This window comes from Cornus florida, unplaced genomic scaffold (assembly GCF_030987335.1).
Source record: "Cornus florida cultivar Cherokee Brave unplaced genomic scaffold, ASM3098733v1 CherokeeBrave_3.0.0_Hap2_Chr11, whole genome shotgun sequence".
Classification (NCBI taxonomy): Eukaryota; Viridiplantae; Streptophyta; class Magnoliopsida; order Cornales; family Cornaceae; genus Cornus; species Cornus florida.
The window spans coordinates 87,896,971-87,916,562 of NW_026775581.1; the positions used below are offsets into that span (position 1 = coordinate 87,896,971).

General features: G+C 33.8%; 1 protein-coding gene across 2 annotated transcripts; it reads left to right on the forward strand.

The window, feature by feature from the left end:
- Positions 1–6,385: 6,385 nt before the first annotated feature.
- LOC132282973 (tryptophan--tRNA ligase, cytoplasmic) lies at positions 6,386–19,548 on the forward strand. Of its 2 annotated transcripts, none has more exons than XM_059784826.1 (14): positions 6,386–6,576; positions 7,813–7,881; positions 8,464–8,705; positions 8,792–8,911; positions 10,174–10,359; positions 10,900–10,951; positions 11,093–11,158; positions 11,670–11,756; positions 13,628–13,720; positions 15,977–16,057; positions 16,167–16,238; positions 16,572–16,640; positions 16,805–16,915; positions 19,307–19,548. In XM_059784826.1, the coding sequence occupies exons 3-14, from the start codon at positions 8,491–8,493 to the stop codon at positions 19,355–19,357; spliced, it is 1,203 nt and encodes a 400-aa protein (XP_059640809.1). In that variant the 5' UTR covers positions 6,386–6,576; positions 7,813–7,881; positions 8,464–8,490; the 3' UTR covers positions 19,358–19,548. The 2 variants fall into 2 exon arrangements, with proteins under 2 accessions (XP_059640809.1, XP_059640808.1); XM_059784825.1 differs by having other exon boundaries at positions 7,816–7,881.
- Positions 19,549–19,592: the final 44 nt, after the last annotated feature.

Below are 19,592 nucleotides of genomic sequence, written 5' to 3' on the forward strand. Positions count from 1 at the left end.
GTGGGTTTTTTTTATTATTTTTATTTTAATTTTATATTTTTACCTCTTTGATTTTTTTTTTGGGATAATTTTAATGACACCCCGAAATTTGACCAAATATCAGTCTAAAATATCTTGATTTTTGCTTGTTCGTCACAGGCTCCGTTAAAAACATGTGAAAAGACAACTTTGCCCTTATTTTTTTAATAACATATATTTCAAAATATCATATTAGTTAAAAGACAATTATACCCCTGACAATGAATGAGTGGGTAGATGGTGCTGTTGGCTGTCGTGGTGGTCGTGGGTGGTGGTTCCAAAAGTTGAGTGTTGCATAAGAGAAAGAGAAAGTGTAAAGAAAGATTGGTGGTTGGTGGTTGGTGGTTGGTGGTCGGCGATGATGGGGGTGGTGGTGGTGGTGCCGCCGGCGACTATGGTTGCATAACCCAAACCCATTTTTGTTGTGTTAGAGAAAATGATATATTTTCCAATTTTGGAATAACCAAAACAAAATTTTGATTAGAAGTGCCTCCAATCCAGTCCTCAAACACTGTAATTGATTATTCTGTTTTCATATCGGTGTGTGTGACAGAGAGAGACAGAGATGAAGATGAATTAGAGGTTTTGCACCAAACACGCAGATCCACTAATAAAATGTGATACCCCATAATTTTGGAACACGGATTGATCAAGTCCGCGCACAAAATCAAGGGACATCAAAACAATTTAAGTATTTAACAAGCACATAATACAAAGATGAATAATAAAGAATAAATAAACCGCTGAAGAAAACTAATAAATAAATATTACTTAATGATTCTCCAACAATTACAATTCGGAAATCCCATAACTCAAGGACCCCTTAAACATTATCCAATAATCCAATACTATTTAAAAGTACACAAGATGAATAGACGAATGACAGTCTCCCAGCTGCGGATCCTCAACCTCGAGACTGAAACCTCTAATAACCTGAAAAATAAATCGTGGGTTAAACCCTACGAGCAAGTTCACTCTACCAGGCCTCTGAAAACCAATAAGCAGATCATCTCTGATCAAAACCAAACCTAATAAAGTTTTAACTTTAATAAAGCACGATATACATGTCTATATATAATTATATATACTATACTAATCACATCCATTAATAGGTTTATTAAATTTTCATACCTATTAAATAATTATTAAAATAATATTCATACCTAGACCAATCTACCATTTCATTTTATAAAAACTCCTTTGACCTTAATCCCATCCTAGTCAGTTGTCTAATCATTTAAACAACAAATTATAATAAAAGAAATACTCTATTTAATCCCAACCCGATGATGATTTAAATTCTTTAAATCACATATCCAAAATTCAAGTTTTGACAAATCATCCACGTCTTCCCCAATATTATTTTATTAATGTAAAATAATACACTAACCAGTAAGTACTAAACTATTCTCATTTAAGAATATCTAACCCTAATCCAATCCATACATACAACAACCATAGATGATATTTTAATCATCTAACACATAACAACGTAATTATACTTTGGCAAATCAACCATGCCATTGTAAATATTTTTATTTATATATTGGCAATTCAACCATGCCTCCATAAGTATATTTATTTATACATTGGCAATTCAACCATGCCTCCGTGTATGTATATTTATACATTGGCAATTCAACCATGCCTCCACAGGTATATTTATTCATACATTTAATTAGCAATTCATCCATGCTTTCCATATATGTATTCTATTCATACAAATATTTAGGTAATATATTTAATCATTTGACAATTTATCCATGCCCACACTTTAACCATGAATTAACTTTAAAATTAACAATACGCTAAATCATACATAGCCATCACATGCATATTATACGCATATCATTAATTTAACAACCAGCCTATTAAGATATGCCAAATAAGAATGATAATATTAATCATCTTAAATGATTTATATATATATATACCTACACATATGTTATTTAATGTATATATGTGTTTAACACCTTCTTTAATAATCCTTGATTATTTAAAATCAATACACATACATACATACATATATACATATATATATATATATATATATATATATATATTCATCCTTCCATACAACTCATGGACAAATTAAACTATATATACCCACATATAAATAATTATATATATATACACACACACACACTTCCTTCCATAATAAATTATTAATTTATTATATTTACACAAATTAGTGCAACTAAATATGTCAGAAATAGTTTCCTTTAAATACTCCATATTGGTTTAAATAGTTTTCCGACACTTTCTCACTAAAACATAAATATCTCCTAGTAGGATGGGAATCTGATAATGAAATTGGTACCATTGGAAAGAAGACGAAAAATCCTTGAATTTGAGCTCAAGAATGACCCAATTTCGATTTAAAATGACTAAGTTATGACCTTTTTAATTTCTAGTGTCGAATTAGGCCAACATAGTTTCCCACGCCCGCCCACGTGCTTACTATGCACTTGCACGCGCTGGATTCAAGCCTCCTTGTGTGCTAGTATTGGCTAAGCTCTTTCAGCTACCGTGAGCTCACCACACTGAATCCATCACTTCCTTTATGCCGCATCCAATGGTCATAAATGAGTGCGCAAGTGAACACGCTCACACTAGATTATTTTCTATTAACTATAATAGATCTAAGGTCCAGATCAGCGAGTGCACCATCTTCTCATGGTCTGCAATACATCAAATAATCCCATAGTTGACCAGACCACTTCTATGGTCCAGATACACATGCGCACCAAAGTTTTATGCGCCGCGATGCACCATATCAATTCACATAAGTTTAATTAATCAAATGGCCCTAATTGGCGTATACACCCTATTATCCTACACCGCGCCGCACTGGATCAATTCTTTATTGTGCCGCCGCTCCACGTGCGCCAGTTACCTAGTATATATATATATATATATATATATATATAATTTTTTTCCTAACAAATAATAGGAAAATAAATCCTAATAAATTCCTAAAAATATCCGAAAAATTCCAGAAAATTACAGAACAATTCTAGAAAATAAAGAAACCATAATTAACTCTCTTGGGTCACAAATCCACCTATAGATTGATTTTAAAATATACATAACACCTATATATATCAATTAAAATCCAATAATCTAAAAATCAAATATAATAGTTTATACTTTTTAATTATTCCGATCTAACCATAATTTTTAAACAAATAAATTTAATTAAAGCCTTGATACTCAAGGTGAAATCCTTATGAGTTCTAAGAGGAAAGTTAGAGAAAACTCGCCTGAAGGATTCGAAACGAAACCGACGCTTTAAGCTTTAATTATCTCTTCCAATTCCGACGTCCTCCTTTTCAGATCCGACCTCCTCCTTGTCAGCCCTTCCTCTTCCTCTCTCTCTGTCTGTTTTATTTTTCTAACGTGTAAAACCTCTAACCCTAAAGCCTTATGTGTATTTTTATACACCTTAAATTCCAAATCCTATTCCAACTAGTATTATGAATTAAAATAATAATCTTTAAATAATTTATATCTATAAACATATATATATATAAATATATATTCCTTCCATAATTAACTCATTAGTTAATTAAATCATATATACTTATAAATATCAATAAATATATATCTATATATATATCTTTCCATAACAATTATTAATTAATTATATTTATATATTTATAATTAATACAAAAGTGATCATTTAAATAATTAAATAACCACCGGCCTTCATTAAGTAATCCAATAAGGTTTCATACAAACCCAAGACCACATCTTTTGGTCCAACTTTCCTTAAACCCAATCCAATTAATTTAAATAAATAAGATAATTAATTAAATACTAAAATTAAAATAACTAATTACATGAAGCACATAAACAAACAAGAATTTACAACTAAGTCACACAATACCAATAAAATCAACACACCAATAATTCAATCAATAATCAACCACACAAACAATCAATCATCATACATAATCACGAAATATAACTTAATTAAAATAAGATAATTAATCTAGCACTCAATAAAATAAAATAAATCATTGAAAAATAAAATAAAATAATTAATCCTAATTAATAAATCCTTTAAAATTATCGGGGTATTACATAAAACCACAAAATTGATCACAAATCAACCAAGCCACACAAAACCACGGCGACGATCTGTGACCTTCCACTTCCAATTCCAGCGATGGCGAAGAGAAGTGGACCGGACAACGGCGACGATGAGTAAACTATTCGGTGAGGACCAGCCGATCCACAGCCATCCCCTCCACCGTCGGCCACCATCATCCAAAGCTAAGCTCGCAGCCGTTAAATCCCGCCGGTCGCCATCAAACCCAATCAAGGCCCATCACCGGAATAACGACTTTTTTAGTCGCTGATTCAATGCCGTCCCGAACCAGCCATCTCCGCCGACCGAGCACACTGTCGTCAATGTTCCGAGCATCGCCGCAAGCTCACCGCCGCCTTCTTCATAGCCGACACCATCAAACCATGGCAAATACAAGCTCAACACCCCGTCGCTGGAATTGCGCCATACGCGCCGATCGACATCTTCTTGAGGAGAGCAGTCGAGGCGTGTTGGAGGTCTTCTTTGCGGCGATTGACGGCGATTGGTGGTGGTGTTGTGCTTATGTGTGTGTGTGTGTGTGTATATATATATGTCTCTATGTGTATATATAGGAGTGTATATATATATATGTGTATATGTGTGTATAGAACATGTCTCTGTGTGTATATATAGGAGTATATATGTGTGTGTGTGTGTGTGTGTGTGTATATAGGACATATATATATATATATCTCTGTATGTATCGATCAGCGGGAGGAATCGAGATCAGGCGAAGCCGGGCAATGGCATATTCCGATAACGGCGTATATAACATAATTTGTAAATTTACAAATTTTTAAGGGGCCATATTGTCTTTTAATACTGATATTTTGTAAAAAAATAAATTAAAAAAATGAAGGTATACCAAAGTCAAGGGTCAAACAAAAGTCAAAGGGTAAAAATGTCTTTTTATATGTAAAAGTGTCCTGACATGCCTGCAAACTAACTTTTGGGGTGTGAGTGAAAAACGGAACAAACGTTTGTAACGTGAGTAATAGTTATTTTCGAAAGATATTTTAGACTGATATTTGACCAAATTAGTGGGGGTGTCACTGAAATTATCCCCTTTTTTTTTTTTTATAAAAAAAAGCAAGGAATACGGCTCCAAACAAGGTTGGGTCGAGTTGAGCTTGAGCCCAAGGGCCAAGCTTGAGCCCATGAAAAATGTGTTCAAGATTGGTGGAAAATTACTCATCAAACTTGATCTCAGTTTGTCTGTTCTTTTAGTCCATTCATCAAACACGATTTTATTCTTTTGTTTTTTTATAATCACTTTATCAACTCACAAATTAGAATGGAGGGTTTAATGTTAGAGCGTGCGTCAGCTCCACTAAATGAGAGAAGTCAATGTTAGAGCGTGTGTCAACTCAACTAAATGAGAAAAATTATAAATTCACGTAGTCTTTATTAACCAGCCTTATTCATGAGTCGCGAAATTTATGTGCCTAAAACTCGATTTATTTATTAAAGGAATTTAAAGTTGGAGCTAAGTTTTAGTCAAGTTGAACTTAAACCATTAATAAAAAGTTAATCTCGTTTGTTTTTATTTTAGGGAAGCAAAATTTTTCATACATTCATAACAAGGAGAAATTATTAAATTAAGTAATAAGGAGAAATTATTAGATGGTCTTAATCTATTGATACTTGACGAGCCAATTAAATTAAAAAAATGACATCACAAGAGTGTAATAACATATTGTAAAAAAAAATTAACATAAACTTTCATTAAATTAGTCCACTACATGTCAAATGAATCCGTAATAATTTTGTCAAGGGTGTATGTTATGCCAATCTCTCCTAAAATTCAACAGAAGTTACAAAATTACATAACTCTTTCTTGATTTACAAAATTACACCCAACCCTATGAAAATAAGGTGTGATAACAATGATTTCTACCGAAAGGAAAAATTTAATGGTATAATGAAAAGTTTTAAATATTTTTTCTTCTTCTTTTGAATTTTCCAGATATCTTTTTTATTTTTGTTATCAGTCACTTACAATAATCCATAATCGGTAAGATATACTTATCTTTGTTAAGCAAAGATAATAAGGAGTACCATTTTTTTTTAATTCTCTTTCCGAATTGTAAAATAATTTAATATGTATTAGTATTACTATTTTATTTGAGAGCATGTCAGTAAATATTATAAGTTAATTTTGTGAAGGTCAATGTAATTTTTAAAATGACAGAGGATGCTTATGTAATTTTCTCAAACTTCAGAAGGAGAAGAGTGTAATTTTCGTAACTTAAAAATACGACCTTTTTCTATTGCACATCGTCTTCTTCAAGGAGACGCCGCTGTTTTTAAAGGGAACTGCAGCGCGTAAAATTTTGGCCCGGAAAATACAGGTTGCTAGAGAGACTAGGGGATGGAAAAAAAATAACGTCAGGGCAAGTTTCAGACGACACAATCTGCTTCGACACTACGCAGGGCTCAGCCTCCGCTATCGCCTCAGTGACAAGGTATGTTCATCCTCTTTCTCTCTTCTCTCTCCTTTTACATGAATCAATCTTTTATATATGTTTATTTCTTTCTTTCATCTCATCATTTGATTTGTTATAACTTTGGTTCGTTTGATTCGGGCCTTTACCTTTGTTCCAATAGTGATAAGTAGCTTCCAAACTAGGGTTTTTTTTTTTTTTTTTTTTTTTTTTTTTTTTTTTTTTTTCTGTGTGTGTGATGGCTATCAAAAGCTGAATGAATATATTATGATTCTCTTAGTATTTTGATAAATGCGTGCCTTTCTAGTTTCTACATGTGTCTTTCATGGCGATCGAGTCCATAATATATGGCAGGCACTCCAATCTCACAACAGCAGCAACCATACCCCTTATCCTCATAAGTTTTTGCATTTTCACGTTCAATCCTACGAAAATTAAGGATCCCTTCTAGTTGGTTGAACCGTTTTTCGATATCTAAATTATGCTCATACTTAAAAGTGCCAAATTAAGGGTTTTTTTATATTTTATTTTTATATGGAGATACATACCACCATTATTGATGTTATTTGAAGTTGGCTCAGCTAGACTTTCAGTTAATAATACTGTCAAAGCACTTGCCATCAGAATGTACAAACATATGGAAATCAAGAGCAGGCTTTAACAAAACAAAAGTTAATGGTTTTTTCTATTAATTTGCACAGGTCTTCTGTAGCAATGATCAATCAATCACTGCTACTAAAGTTGATTCCTCATCCTGAAATCAAGAAAGGGGTAATTGGCTCCCAAAAAAAACACATACAAAGTGTAGTTAATATAAAGAGTGAAAGACAACTATATATGATAGTGGATGCCACATATAACCTAAAAGTCCCACTACTTCTTCAGCACTACAAGTTCAGCCTCCTATATATATATAGTGACTATAGTCACCTCATCTCCACATATTTTTGTCATCTGTAATCATCAAATTTTAGCAGCTATATAAACAATGAATGTAAAAAAGAAACTGCAGTTTTCTGTTCCTCATTTCCACTTTTGGACTGTATTTTGGATACTCTGTTTTGTCTTCTCTCCTCTCCTCTCCTCCAGATTCCAGTGAAAACTCCAGCCAGGAGATCATTCGACCAAACTGCTTGATTTTAGATTTTTTTTTTTTTTAATTATATTTATTGTATGATCGGCAATGCTTAGTTATTATTGTTTCTGTTTGATTCTCCATCCGTTTTATGTTAATTGTGATCTTCTTTCACATGCTAGCAGGACACTCTTCTTAGGATCTCGCGAAGTTATTTGCCTTGAACTTGAATCAAATCATTGCATATTGAGGTAATATATATTTTCTTTAAACAAAGCAAATTATTATTATTATTATTTTGAAGTCTAGTTTTATGTTGATTATGGTTCCTGTTATTTAGATTTCAAGAGATATCATTATGTATACAAGAAAATTTGAATATGGGCATGAAAAAAGGGGTAAAAAAAAAAAACGAAGAGAGAAGAAGAATTGATTCAATATCAAAAAGGAGATATTCTTAAGTTGTTTAGGAGCAATACACAAATAGAGAGTTTAGCTGACGATTTGGTGAATGAAGAACATATGAATGCGAAAGCAAATGAAGAAAATGTCAATAAACATGAAGATTTAATGAATGAAGATCATAGGAAGTTAGTCAATGAACATGAAGATTTAATGAATGAAGATTATAGTTATTAGTTAGTTGTCTTATGCATACTTATCAAAAAAAAAAAAAAAAAAAGTTAGTTGTCTTATGCACAATGCACATGCGTACAATTATATTAGCTATAGAATTTGAAAACATCGTGTGAAAATTCCGCATTCCTATAATTTTTTTTGCGTGTGTGAAACTTAAGGGCCTCACATTTGAAAGTTTGCCTATGGAATCTCAGGGCCGGCCCTGAGAGAGAGAGTGGAAAATGAGTGCAAAAGATGGAGAAGTAGTAGTAGAAGAAGAACAGGTTGTGAATCCATGGCAAGTGTCGGCCAAAGACGGAGGGAAGATTGACTACGACAAGCTCATCGACAAGTTTGGATGCCAAAGGCTCGACCAATCCCTCGTCGATAGAGTCCAGCGCCTCACTTCTCGTCCTCCTCACGTCTTCCTCCGCCGTGGTGTCTTCTTTGCTCACCGGTACACACTCATACACACTCTCTCTATAGTCCATTAATTGTTTGTTTTGATATTATATATATATGTATGTATGTGTCAATTGACAGGGATTTCAATGAAATTCTGGATGCGTATGAGAGAGGACAGAAGTTTTATCTGTATACAGGAAGAGGACCATCCTCTGAAGCTTTGCATTTGGGGCATCTCATTCCCTTCATGTTCACAAAGTAAGCTCTCCAATTTCTTTATATATATATATATATATATATTATGTACTCCATATATGAGTTTTTGTTAACCCTGCATAATTTTACAATATATTATCTGTTGTGTCTTTCAAGTTGCTGGTTTACGTTCTCCTTTTCATATTATGAGTTTAAGAGATTTTTCATCATTGGCAATGTAGAGAGCGAAAAAAAAGTTATGCTATGTTTGGATCACCAAATCAGTGGCTTGGATATGGAATTGGAAGAAATTTAGTTAAAACTTTGTACTAACTTTCCTCCAATCCCAAATCCAACTTTCGTGTATGGGAAGAAGAAAAAATCTTATTGAGTGGGTTCTGCTGGCAAAATAAATTTTGGTAGTTGAGATGAAAATATATATAGTAAAGAACTGAAAAGCTTTAGGGAGAGTGAAAGGGAGCCTTTTTACTTTTTAAACATGGGCGTTCACGCACACTTAGGTGCCTCCGGTTCTGTGTAGTTCTCATAACTTGCCTTCAGCCACTGTGAGGGAGAAGAAAAAAATCAGGGAAAAAAAAGCGAGAGAGAAAAGAACAAGGGTTATTTTTTGAATGTGTGTTTGCCCATACAAATAGTTCATGGATTGAATTGTATCGGCATTAGAGTAGGTATCATCTTAGAAATACATGTCTTATATATATTGCACTAAAAAGACAGATTTTATTCCTGCAACTTGGTATGTTTGTTGCAAATTTTTTTTTTTTGTTGTGTCGCGTGGCGGATGGGTGGATATCATGTTCTTTATATTATAGCAGAAGTGGTGCCTTCAAGTTATGACATTTCCATAAGTGCTATCTAGTTGTGGGTCAAACTTCTCTTCAAAGCCAATATGGCCTTGTTGAGGCCCGCCCTTCTTTTTGTCGCTAAATTTTTTTTTTTGACTGCTGGATTTAAGAAATCTTTCACTATTCCAATGCGAGAAAAATGCCAACCAGACAATTATGCTGTAGCTTTTTATAGTATGTTTTTTTTTTTAATTTTATTTGGTCCCGTTGAGTGCTCCATTTAGGTTGTATTTGGGATCTCTAGATAAATTATGTACACACTCCAAGGTCGGCTTACTTCACGGGTTAGACTATTACTATGAAGGTATATTTATGAAAAATAAAAAAAGGTCTATGAAGCATTGGAAGTGATCATCTCATTGTTTTGGGTGTACAGCCGTACGGCGGTGTCTCGTGTTGTTTTTTCCTTTCTTGACAAATTGTTGTTTATCTTGTTTAGCTTATAAGCAATGTGTACAGATATTTGCAGGATGCTTTCAAGGTCCCTCTTGTTATACAACTTACTGACGATGAGAAGTGCATGTGGAAGAATCTATCTGTGGAGGAGAGCCAGAGACTTGCTCGTGAAAATGCTAAAGACATCATAGCCTGTGGTTTTGACATCTCAAAAACTTTTATTTTCTCAGATTTTGATTATGTTGGCGGGTAAGTATTGTGCATGCGGACTCTCAGTCTTCAAAAATTAAATTGTTAAGTTTCATTGAAAATTCTGTGAATTATATATCTATTATTTCTCAGCCACGTTGAAATTGATTTTATCACTACATTTTCCATCAATTTCAAATGGTTGTTATTTGCAACACTTTGTGCACATGGCATCAGTTTCTATGTAAGTGTCTATGGCATGCATAGATGTCATCTATAGTTGCCTTTTAAATTGGTCAGTAGCACTAGGAAAAATCCTCACTGCTGATAATCTAATTACAAGGAATAAGGTCTTTTAAAACAGTTTCTGACATGTAAAAGGCCAATGAATCTGTAAGGGCAACTATAGTTTAACTGTCCAATGTAAAAGGAAATTAGGTTAGTGTATTTTCTCCTCCTCCTTTTTGCTACAAACAGTCTCTTTGAAGTTCAAGTTAGTTTTCAGAACTGTGTGAGAAACAGTTTTGTCATGCATAGTTCAGAGGCAGTGTTGGCTTATTCTGCTCCCCTACTTCTCTTATGTCAGAATTTTCTGTGCAGTACCTTTTACAAGAACATGGTGAAGGTTGCGAAATGTGTGACCTACAATAAGGTGATTGGTTCGTAGTGAAAATCTTCAGAAAGAATGATGAATGAGATTCTTCTTTCCATTTCCTTGTTTTATAATTTCTTTTATGCATATTATTTAATCTAAGCTTTCAAACTGGTTGTAAGGTTCATTGCTTCCATGCAGGTTGTTGGTATTTTTGGCTTTACTGGTGAAGACCATATAGGGAAGATAAGTTTTCCGCCTGTTCAGGTATGATTACATCCATTGTGCGATGTTGTTTGGATGTTCTGATTTGTATTGGATTAGAATTTTTCTTATCATCTATCGTTAGGTCTAGAAAGAACTATTATTTATATATAAAAAAAAAACATCTAGAAAGAACTATTAAAAGTTATTTGTAATTTTGCTTTGCTTTAGAGTGTCCATCTTCCTCCTTTTCTCCTTTTTATTTGTAAAATGTTGTTTCTTGTGACAAAATGATTGCATTAACAATGCTTTGGTGATATCTAATGAACGATTCCCCCCGCCCCTGGGTTGTATAGCTTGGATTCTACCACAAGACATAATATATGGATGGAAGCAATAAAAACAGTCTAGATAGTATATTTCTTGTTATGATTATAATGCATGGTTTTGTCTCAATAGTATATTTCTTGTTATGATTATGGATGGAAGCAATAAAAACAGTCTAGATAGTATATTTCTTGTTATGATTATAATGCATGGTTTTGTCTCAATAGTCTAAATTTCATAACTGCAGGCTGTTCCATCCTTTCCCAGTTCATTTCCACATCTCTTTTCTGGCAAAGATAATCTCCGCTGCTTGATTCCATGCGCAATTGATCAGGTTAATTCTTCCTATCATCCAGACGTTTTATCCATTATAATTAGACTTTTGGTCATATGCTTGCTTAATGAACATATCAAAAGTGCTTAATTAATAATAAATATGGGGCTTTTTATATATTAATTATTAACAAACTTAATTTTTGGATGGTCTTTCTAGATTACTATAATATTGCATTCAAATATGGATTAATTCGCCATTAGTAACTGGATATAAGCTTCGGCAAAATATTTGGATATAGAATGGAAGTGCTTGTGTATGGTAAATTTTTAGAAATGTTAATGCCAATTTTAAAATTACTTTCTTTTTGTCATGCAGTTGCAATGTTGCATTGATAGTAAAATAAGACCATTATACATGTTACCAGAACTAAGCATGCTAGCATAATTAGAACAGCTAGAAAATGCAGTTATGCACTCAAATTATTTCCATATTCAAAATTCTATAAACTAAGAACTTGCAAAAAAGCCCATTTTGTATATTGAAAGTATATAAACCATGGGAATAAGCCCTCTATGCATAAAGGAAATTATTAGCTACGGGTAAAAGAAGAGTAGGAAAGATTAAAGTTAACAATAAGGATACTAAGGAAAACAATCAAAAGGGCTGGTCACTATAGGGGCAACGCTAGCGTCCATAAGGTGTGAAATGCACAAGTAGTCCATGACACTTTCTAAGTTCACATAGCCATGGGTGGAACAAGAAGGTGTAGTGAAGAAGGTAACACGAATAGGAAATAGAAGTAGAGAGCAATAACAAAGAGAGAGGGGAGAGGCCTAGAAGAGCCAGAGTATAGAAGAGGATAGAGAGAAGAGGAGGGGGGCAGTCACCGAGGATTCTTCCATTATCCATCAACTTGTATGAAGCGTTATAACTAGGCATATATAGAATACCCCTACAGGCTACAGAGCTTTGTATCCTAGCACTTAGTTTCCTTGCGCATGTATAATTATCTCTTAAAATCCTATGTGCCATTCACTTCACTTATGCTGTATATGCATTGTATGTGACCACTTTAATGGATGTGGTTGCCCCCCAGAAGTGATAGTTGTAGATGCAACACTTATAAAAATGAAGTTAGAAAATGTCACCATTGACCATACTGAAATTAACTCTAATCATAATAATCTAAGTTGCATCACAGGTGGAACATTCTGCTTGAAACCCATGTGGGCCATTTTGGTTTCAGCGGTTTTCAAGCTCAACCTGTCATGGTTGACCAAATTGATCCAAAGACTGGGTCATCCATTTATTGGTCTGACTGACTTGGCTGGGAAAATAATTCTGTCTTATCCAATCCAAGTCTTTTGATCACTAAACTATAAGAAAATAACTCTTTGAAGATGATAAGTGTTCAAAACTTGATAGATTGCGAAATAGATCCTCTTTCTATGTACATCTACTTGCTCTTTACCAAAACATTTACCTTTCTCATTGGAAGTTCGAATTTACTAATTAACATGAAGTCATTCAATTAAATTACTCAGTTACTTGGGTCACTGTTGCAAGTTCTTTCAGATTGCCAAAATTTGCTAGTGAATCTTGAGGCAATATTTGTTGTCAGGCTTAATAGCGATAATGATTTGATCACCGCTTTGCTTTAGTATTATTTTGTGCTCATCAAAATATTGTAACTTCTTTCCATTTGTATCCAAATGATTGATTCGTTCTGTGACATGGGATGACTATCTGCACAGGGTACCTGGTTTCTTTTTTGTTTTTTGATCTTCTCATTGTTCTCCTTACTCTACCTTGATCCCTTTCTCCACACTAAAATCTCACTCTTGTCTATTTATTTCTATTTATTTATTTTTTTTTTTCCCTTTTTCCTTTTTCTTATGGTCTTAACTTCAGTTTGCTCATTTTCTCAGGATCCTTATTTTCGAATGACACGAGATGTTGCTCCTCGAATAGGTTATCACAAGCCTGCGTTAATTGAGTCATCATTTTTTCCTGCCCTTCAGGTATCTTTTAATTGATTCCCAAAGGCTTTCTGCTCTTACAAATAGTTTTGGTTGTATGATTCTGCTGAAGTTGGTTCCAATGCTTTTAATGATGTGAAATATATATATATACACACACATTTATATATATAGCATTTCACCAATTGCTATTGCAGCTATGGCTCTTGAGCTTATTCTTTCATTTAAGGTATTTATATTTGGGATACACACACACACACACACACATGGTCTTGTTATCTTTTAGTTCATGCTTACACGTGTATGTAAATTTGTTGCAAATATGTGGCTTAATGGTGTTTATGTCTTTCATTGAAATTCAGTCATTGATATAAACCATCAGACTTGTCCGTTGGTTCTGAAATCAACAAATGGAGTCGCATGCCGCCCTAAAATATTCCATATATTTGGCTTTGATCAGCCATGCATCACTATAAAGCTGAGTCTTAGTATCATCTGATTAAATTTCTAAATTAGGTTATTATTTAGGACTTAGAGTTGGGATGTGAGTTTGTAACTGTGTGAAAACTTTCATCTGACATTGTCAGTTACTAGCCACATGACATTTTGACTGCTTTATTTGCACGTCTTAATAAAATGGAGGAAGATTATTTTCCCATCTATTAAAGGTGTCATCTCCAAATGAAGATTTTCCCTTCTAGTAAAGGTGTTGTCTCCAAATGAAGTGAAAAAATTCTTGAGGACTTCAACATAAGGTGGTTGGTCATATTCATCGAAACTTGATTTTTTATTTTATTTTGGATCAGGTTACTCACACACACATTGCCTATGCCGGGGCTCAAACCCCTCCTCTCCTCTTTGAGGGTAGGGACGTTACACCATTGGGCTATTAGCCCAATGGTAAAACTTGAAGGTTTTAATTATGTCTGATGACCCAAGAACTTAAAAAACCTAGGAATAAGTGAAACAGAAAAGGCATTTATTGTAAATTTCTAAATCACAAATTTGCTATTCTTTAGATAAATCATTAGCTGCTCATGGGAAACAAAGTTCCCATCAAGATGATCTATTTACATGATGTAATTATGTATACGCACCAAAACAGAAGTTACGGATTGTATTTAAATGGAATATGGCGACGTTGTTCGTATGTCTAATTGAATGCTGAGTATGTTTAATTTTGTATCTTAAATTTATTTTACTCAAATTTGTTTGATACTAGAAAATGTTGCACAATAACACTGACCATAAGGATTGAAATGTAAACCAACTAAAAACCCGCCATATCTAAATAGTAATTGACCTCAAGGCTCATTGGTCTAGAGCTTTGTTATATATTTGACTTTTTCTGGTACATTGTTAAAATTCTATGTGGTGCTGATACCAACTGGTCACAGACACTACCATACTGGATGTCTATGTGGATACTAAACGGGTAAGACAGAAACTATAAGGACATTTCTATTAATTCTTTTGCCCTAAAGAGATTCTTATTTGATATGGGACGAGAATATTGTGTGGACTACATTATCCTTCTCTCTGTATTAACATCAGATAACCTAGAAGATGAAGTTGAAGTAATGATAACAGTATTTCTACTAACTAATCCCCCCTTATTGTGTTCTTCAGTTAATAAATATATATATATATTTTAATAGTTGAATGCTTGACCTGCTTCAGCCAAGTGTTGGATTCATTTTCTTTTTTCTCTTTAAAAAGTTTTGGACATATATTTGGGTTATATACAACAGGTTTCCTAGAGTGACAGAAGAGTGTTATGTGTAACATTGAGTCCAACATAAAAACTCTCGCTTAAAATTTCTGTGCCACCGAGCCTGTAACTATTTACCGCAAACAGATAGATCTTCAGCAGTTCAGTTTTCATTGGCATATTGCATAATTCTTGTTATATGTGTTATATGAATTATGCCATAAACTGCAGGGGTTGTTTATTGGAAAGTTCTTAATGTTGAATTTTATTTTTTGAAACTCAAGGGTGTTATAAGAGCCATTTTAAGTTTTCTTTATGGATATGTTATATGCGTCTCTATAAACGATTGAGCATAGCAGATCCTTTTTCTATGAGCTGTGTCTTGATATCCATAAAGAATGATGTTTTCAAGTAGTAAAATGAAAAATTGAGTTTCTTATCACTGTTATAAAGTATCACTTTGGCTCTCAAACATGGCTTCTATCTTCCGCCGTGTCCAAGATTTCTGCTTATTTTCATATTGGTACACATTTGATTGTTCATGTAGACTATAGCTTGTTTCTTTCCCTGAGCATGGATGTCTGCAGGGTGAGACAGGAAAAATGTCTGCCAGTGATCCAAATTCTGCAATTTACGTGACTGATTCAGGGAAGGACATTAAGAACAAGGTTTGTTTTGGAACTTCTTGTACGTTATGAGGTCCATCATGTTGGAATTTAATAGACATTGATCAAATATGCTTATGTTATGGTTTTTATTAACTACAATTATGTACAGATAAACAGATATGCATTCTCTGGTGGGCAAGATTCTATAGAGAATCACAGAAAGTATGGGGCAAATCTTGAGGTACTAATATTCTTATTCTTTCAGTTTGGTAATGTTATGATGAAGAATGATATTTTTTTTTTTTTGCAAAGTCATGGTGCTGTGCATCTCTTAGTATTGTGAACTCAAATTATTGGAAAATGGCAAGAAAGCTTTTTATTGCTTGCAATTTCCTACGCTTCTGCTTGTCTTTGTGTGTGTATTGAAAGTGCTGAGTGCCAGAGTACGTATACTTTTATGTCTCGTGATAATGGATGATCTTTGCTCAACCAGTGCTTGCTGTCATTTAGGAAGCAATCTGGATACATACTGATCTCTTTCTATTTTTTATTTTTTGTCTTGAACATTATTCAGGTAGATATTCCAATTAAATACCTTGGTTTTTTCCTAGAAGATGATACTGAACTTGAACATATAAGGAAGGTGAGATAATCATCTTTAATGGGCTGATGTTTTCCTTTTGGTGAAAATATATACTGTTCTACATTTAGTTCTTCATGCATGCCAAACTCTGTTGCACACACAAATGACGGCTGCTTTGATTTCTTTCTTAAAGATCCCAAACCCACCTTTTTTCCCCCTTTCAGGAATATGGTGCAGGACGTATGTTAACGGGTGACGTAAAAAAACGACTTATTGAAGTTTTGACGGAAATTGTGGAAAGACATCGCAGGGCTCGGGCTTCCGTGACTGATGAGGTAAGTTACCTGCATCCCTCAGTAGATTGTTGCTTTTATTGGTAAACATTGTTAAAGGATTAGATAATGATGCTTCCTGTCACAGAATTTGCAAATGTTGCTTGATTGTCAGAACCATGAATTATAAGTTGCATGACCCTACACTTCATTGAAAATATTTTTATTTTATGAATTTCTGTTCAAGGTTAGAAGCTATTGAGTGGGACCGAGTTTCTAAAGGAGCTTGAGCACCTTTTCCATCCCCATCCCCACATACTTAGCCTAGAAAAAGATAAGAATAATGATAAAAGTTGGGGCTTTACTGTAATCTAACGTGTCAACTTATTTCAATTCACATCTTTCAGTGGCATTGTTGTAAATAGTACACTGTAGAAAAATATTCCTCTTAATTTGTTCCTGGAATAATATTTAATCTATACCCTTGCCGATAATATTGTACAAACTTTACTATGTTTAGCAAACAGATACTAAAACAAATCTTCTTAGCTTTTATCTCCAAATGCATAAATTGGAGCTGAAGTTGTATTCTAGAATACAGGAGAATTATTTATTGGGATGTAAATCATTGTTTGGATCTTTTATACGCAATGACATTTTGGTTAAAATCTTTCAAGACACTATTTTTTATTATCGGAGGAGAAATGATCCTGTCTAATATGGAATTGCAGCACGGTGATCATAATTCGATTCAATATGCAACTTTGTTGGGTTGCTTATCAACCTTGTAAAGTTTCTCTTTTTGTTTTGATGTTTTATTTTTTATCTTTAATTTTGCATATACATAATCTTCTTTAAAACATCTTGCCATGGTTAGTGCAGTTGTTTTTCAACTAATTCTTTCCAGCCTGGGAAGCATTTGCGGTACCATGCTTTTAAGTTGCATATTGTTTAGTTGTGACACGTCCCAAGTTCATTTAAAAGGAGAGCAACCCACTCTCCCAGCTCAAGCTTTGCTGAAGGGTACTCGGCCTCAACCAGTGTCCAGTTCTTTGGGCTGATGTTCTTAACTTATGCTCAATTTTGGCCAACACCACTTGGTTGGGTTGGCACTTTTTTGCTCATATCTAACTAACTGGCAATATCGAGAAATCTAATTTAGAAGGAATACTAAGGAAGTAGAAGTACTAATTAAGAGGTGAATTGGGAGTTTTTTTATTCATATACACATTTGTTTTAATCAGTATTAAGGTTGTATTCTTTTTATAATTCTAGTTCCATGTCAATCAAGTTAAATTAGGAGGTGTGCTATTAAAATTAGTTTAGGAATCCTCCTTTTTCAGTAGCTGAAATTAGACCTGGATGCTTTACCTCGAGTAAACTTTTTAATTGGATCAATTTATAGTAGGGGAAATGGCATGCAATAGGAAAGATTGGAGAGAGAGAATTCATGTGGCCGACCCCATTCATATGGGATCAAGGCAAACATGACGACGATGATGATGAATTTCAACAATATGAGAAAATCTGTTGACTGTTTGGCCAAATTTAGATGTGACGTGACCAATTTGGTTGTGATGTAGTCAATGTGTCAGATAATGTGCTCAAAGTATCCTGCTGTAATATTGTTCTCAAGCAAAATAGGGTTAGATATATAACAAAAAATATGGTTATTTGGAAAAGAGTTATGTTTTGTTCACCCACAGAAATGTAGCTAGTGCATCCTTGGTATCTTGTAGTAGGACATTGCTGTATTACCTGTAAAAATTAATTTATATGATGTCATTATGATCATGCCAAGCTTAGTTTGGCAAGGTATGTAGCCAGACCCACCTTCCAAAAAAAAAAGGTATGTAGCTAGGCCTCCATGGTGACAATGACTTTTAGTGGTGGGTCAGAATTTACGGTACTGAAGTGTCTGCACATGATGGATTGACGGTCCCTACTGGATTAATATTTTTCTTCCACCCTATCTCTCTGTGGTTTGTCGTTCTTCTTCTCTGTGTCTGGGTTTGGTGGACATAACTGCTGTCTGCATGTGCTGGCAAGCATACTAGGTAAACTGTTGTTTTAACTAATATTTCCTCAAACACTTGTGATTGTTTGACATCAAAATTTCCAACTTTTATGAACCATTATTATTGTGCTTTGAAAGTTTATCTGAGCATCCTTTATTTATATGAGCATACCCTGATAATACTACTTTATGTAGCTTTGGATAACTAACACTAATAAAAATCCTTTATATTGCTTTGGATATGTAATAAAAAGGATCCTTTATTGGACATTGATGCAGTTAAATGACAGACTATGAGTTTCCCAGATAAAACTTTATATTGTTTGTTTATATAGCTTATTTCCCATGTGGTCAAGACAATTTATACTCTGTTGCTTCGATAAGATGGTAAGCTGATATAAGGGTGATTTATAATATCCTCCTTTGTTCTATTTCAGATGGTAGATGCCTTCATGGCAGTGAGACCACTTCCCAATATGTTCAGCTAAATTGAGAGCATATTGATTCCTGGAGGCCTCCTGATTAAGGGTTCCCCCTCCTCTTTCATCACTTATCAAATATGTACCAAATTATTTCAGTTCTCATTGATATACTATATATATATGTGTGTGTGTGTGTGTGTATTGAGACCTGTTTATTTATATATAGAGGACAGTATTTTACTCTTTTGCTTCGATAAGATGGTATGCTGATATAAGGGTGATTTATGCTATATATATATAT